Genomic DNA, 2754 nt, shown 5'->3' on the forward strand with positions numbered 1-2754 from the left:
CGTCTGCATCTTGCCAAACTGGGGAATCATCACAGGCGAGGTGTTCTGAATTAATCTGCTGAACTGACAAAGTTTTTTTTCTCAACGAGAATTAAAATGTTTCTTAGACAATTCACATATTTTATTCTCCTCAGCTGTGTGTGAGCCTCGCAGGCCCGTGGTCTCAGTGCGGACTCAGTGGAGTTTACAATGGACTGAGGTTGTTTTGATCATTTTTCAGGCTACTCAGTTTTCTTGTCTGAGGTTAAATGAAGTCCAGTTTCATAGTTCAGGCTTAAACAATAAGAGCTCAAACTAAAAAAACTAACACCATGTTCAGGGGCTCTTTACATCCAGACAACAGAATGGAACCATATTTCTGTGTATTCAGATCAGATTCAGGACTTCGGGTTAAAACTATCAACTGCAAAACTTCACACGGCAGGTAAAAAGTTTGCATACATACGTTTACGCACACTTTCACACCACGCTCATTTTTATACATTCTGAGTCAAGCATAAAGTATTGCGCCACACATTTCTTATGTGTATACCGTTTATACATGAGGCCCTTGATCATTTGATATTCAGACTTAAAAAGTTGTAACAACCCTGTTCACTCATGTTGGGTCTTCGCGCTAATGTGGGCCAGAGATAGTAAGAAAAAACAAACTGTTTTAAATTTAAAGTATTACTAACACTAGCATTTTTTAAAAATAAAAAGACCTTAATATTTAGAAAGGTAAAGAAGTTACAAAAACTACCAGTCATAACAACATCTCCTGAACAAATTTAACATTTTGATTCAGAAGTAGCTGAAATGTAAAAAAAAACATACACGCAAAATAAAAACTATGAAATGTAAAAAAACATACACGCAAAATAAAAACTATGAAATGTAAAAAACATACACGTAAAATAAAAACTATGAAATGTAAAAAACATACACATAAAATAAAAACTATGAAATGTAAAAAACATACACGCAAAATAAAAACTAGGAAACAACAACATGAATGCAGACTCAGCTATTACTCAATTTTCTAAGTCTTGAGTTTTTTTGTATATGTTCTTTACATATTTTTAATACCAGTAGTTCTGACTCATCTGAACATTGTGAATGCTGAGTTAGCATCAGGGTTTAATCTATTTCTCTCTTCAAAGTGTGGCACAGCATAAAAAGTTAGAGAACCACTGAATTAAATCAACCTTTGGTCAGAAAGTAATAAAGCAGAGACCTGACTCGTGTCCTATGACAGTCAGGCACTGTTTATCACATGACTGTACTCGCAAAGCGTCACAAGCCATAATGCTAAACGCACAACTGGAAAGATATAATGAAGACCAAAGCCACAGTTATAACCTCAGTCTAGTCTGGAATATAAAAAAGGATATGAAACTAACCAAAAATAGACAAAATTGTACACTGTGCACCTTATAAAAAATACTGACATTTTACCTATCTGAAACTTCCCTTACACTGAACTAAGTGACTAAAAAGTAAAATATGATGAGATGAGATGTTTCATCACTTCATCACTTTTTAAAATAACTTTTTCTTGTTTATAGTTTGAAAAGTGTTTCCACTGATATTAAGTTAACTTACCGTCAACATTATCAGGCAGATTGCTCATCATTGACCCAGACTCACATGCTTCAATGTAGAACACCATCTGTGTGAGTGTGGTGGAGGGAGAAGTGGACAAAAAAAGGTGTCACCATTCATTATTCCGGTACAGCTCCATCATCACCTGACTGAAACTAAAGCACTCAACTTTTTACTGCCCAGAGTATTTAGAAAAATATAAATTTTGTTGTCTCTCACCTTCTTGTACTTCTTGTTTTGGTGCATATATGTAATTGTTTCCTGGAGATCTTCAACATGAAGCTGCAAAAGAGAAGAGAACTCATTCTGCAACATCTACACATCTGACGATGTAGAGTTGTTTGTGGTTAGATGTAGAGTTGTGTGTGGTTRGATGTACAGTTGTGTGTTTGGTTGGATTTGGAGTTGTGTGTTTGGTTAGATGTAATGTGTGTGCGGTTGGATGTAGAGTTCTGTGTGTGGTTGGATGTGGAGTACTGTGTGTGGTTGGATGTGGAGTTCTGTGTGTGGTTGGATGTAGAGTTCTGTATGGTTGGATGTAGAGTTGTGTGTTTGGTTGGACGTAGATGTGTGTGTGATTGGATGTGGAGTTGTGTGTGTGTGATTGGATGTAGAGCTGTGTGTGGTTGGATGTGGAGTTCTGTGTGTCGTTGGATGTAGAGTTGTTTGTGTGGTTGGACGTGAATTGTGTGTTTGGTTGGATGTAGAGTTGTGTGTGGTTGGATGTAGAGTTGTGTGTGTGGTTGGATGTGGAGTTCTGTGTGTTGTTGGATGTAGAGTTGTTTGTGTGGTTGGACGTGAATTGTGTGTTTGGTTGGATGTAGAGTTGTGTGTGGTTGGTTGTAGAGATGTGTGTGTGGTTGGTTGTAGAGGTGTGTGTGGTTGGATGTAGAGTTGTGTGTGGTTGGTTGTAGAGATGTGTGTGTGGTTGGTCGTAGAGATGTGTGTGTGGTTGGTTGTAGAGATGTGTGTGTGGTTGGTTGTAGAGATGTGTGTGTGGTTGGATGTAGAGATGTGTGTGGTTGGTTGTAGAGATGTGTGTGTGGTTGGATGTAGAGATGTGTGTGGTTGGTTGTAGAGATGTGTGTGTGGTTGGATGTAGAGATGTGTGTGTGGTTGGACAGATGTGTGTGTGGTTGGATGTAGAGATGTGTGTGTGGTTGGACGTAG

The 2754-nt window shown here is 38.0% G+C and overlaps 1 protein-coding gene across 1 annotated transcript in view; it reads right to left on the minus strand.

The window, feature by feature from the left end:
* The window catches only part of lgmn (legumain), a gene marked incomplete at its 5' end in the record, with an annotated part of 39982 nt that overhangs the window by 25888 nt on the left and 11340 nt on the right, over positions 1-2754 (minus strand). The window contains 2 exon segments of the mRNA XM_014030246.1: positions 1585-1651; positions 1804-1866. Of these exon segments, the coding sequence (XP_013885700.1) occupies positions 1585-1651; positions 1804-1866 (130 nt within the window).

Source organism: Austrofundulus limnaeus, unplaced genomic scaffold (assembly GCF_001266775.1).
Source record: "Austrofundulus limnaeus strain Quisiro unplaced genomic scaffold, Austrofundulus_limnaeus-1.0 Scaffold1025, whole genome shotgun sequence".
NCBI lineage: Eukaryota > Metazoa > Chordata > Actinopteri > Cyprinodontiformes > Rivulidae > Austrofundulus > Austrofundulus limnaeus.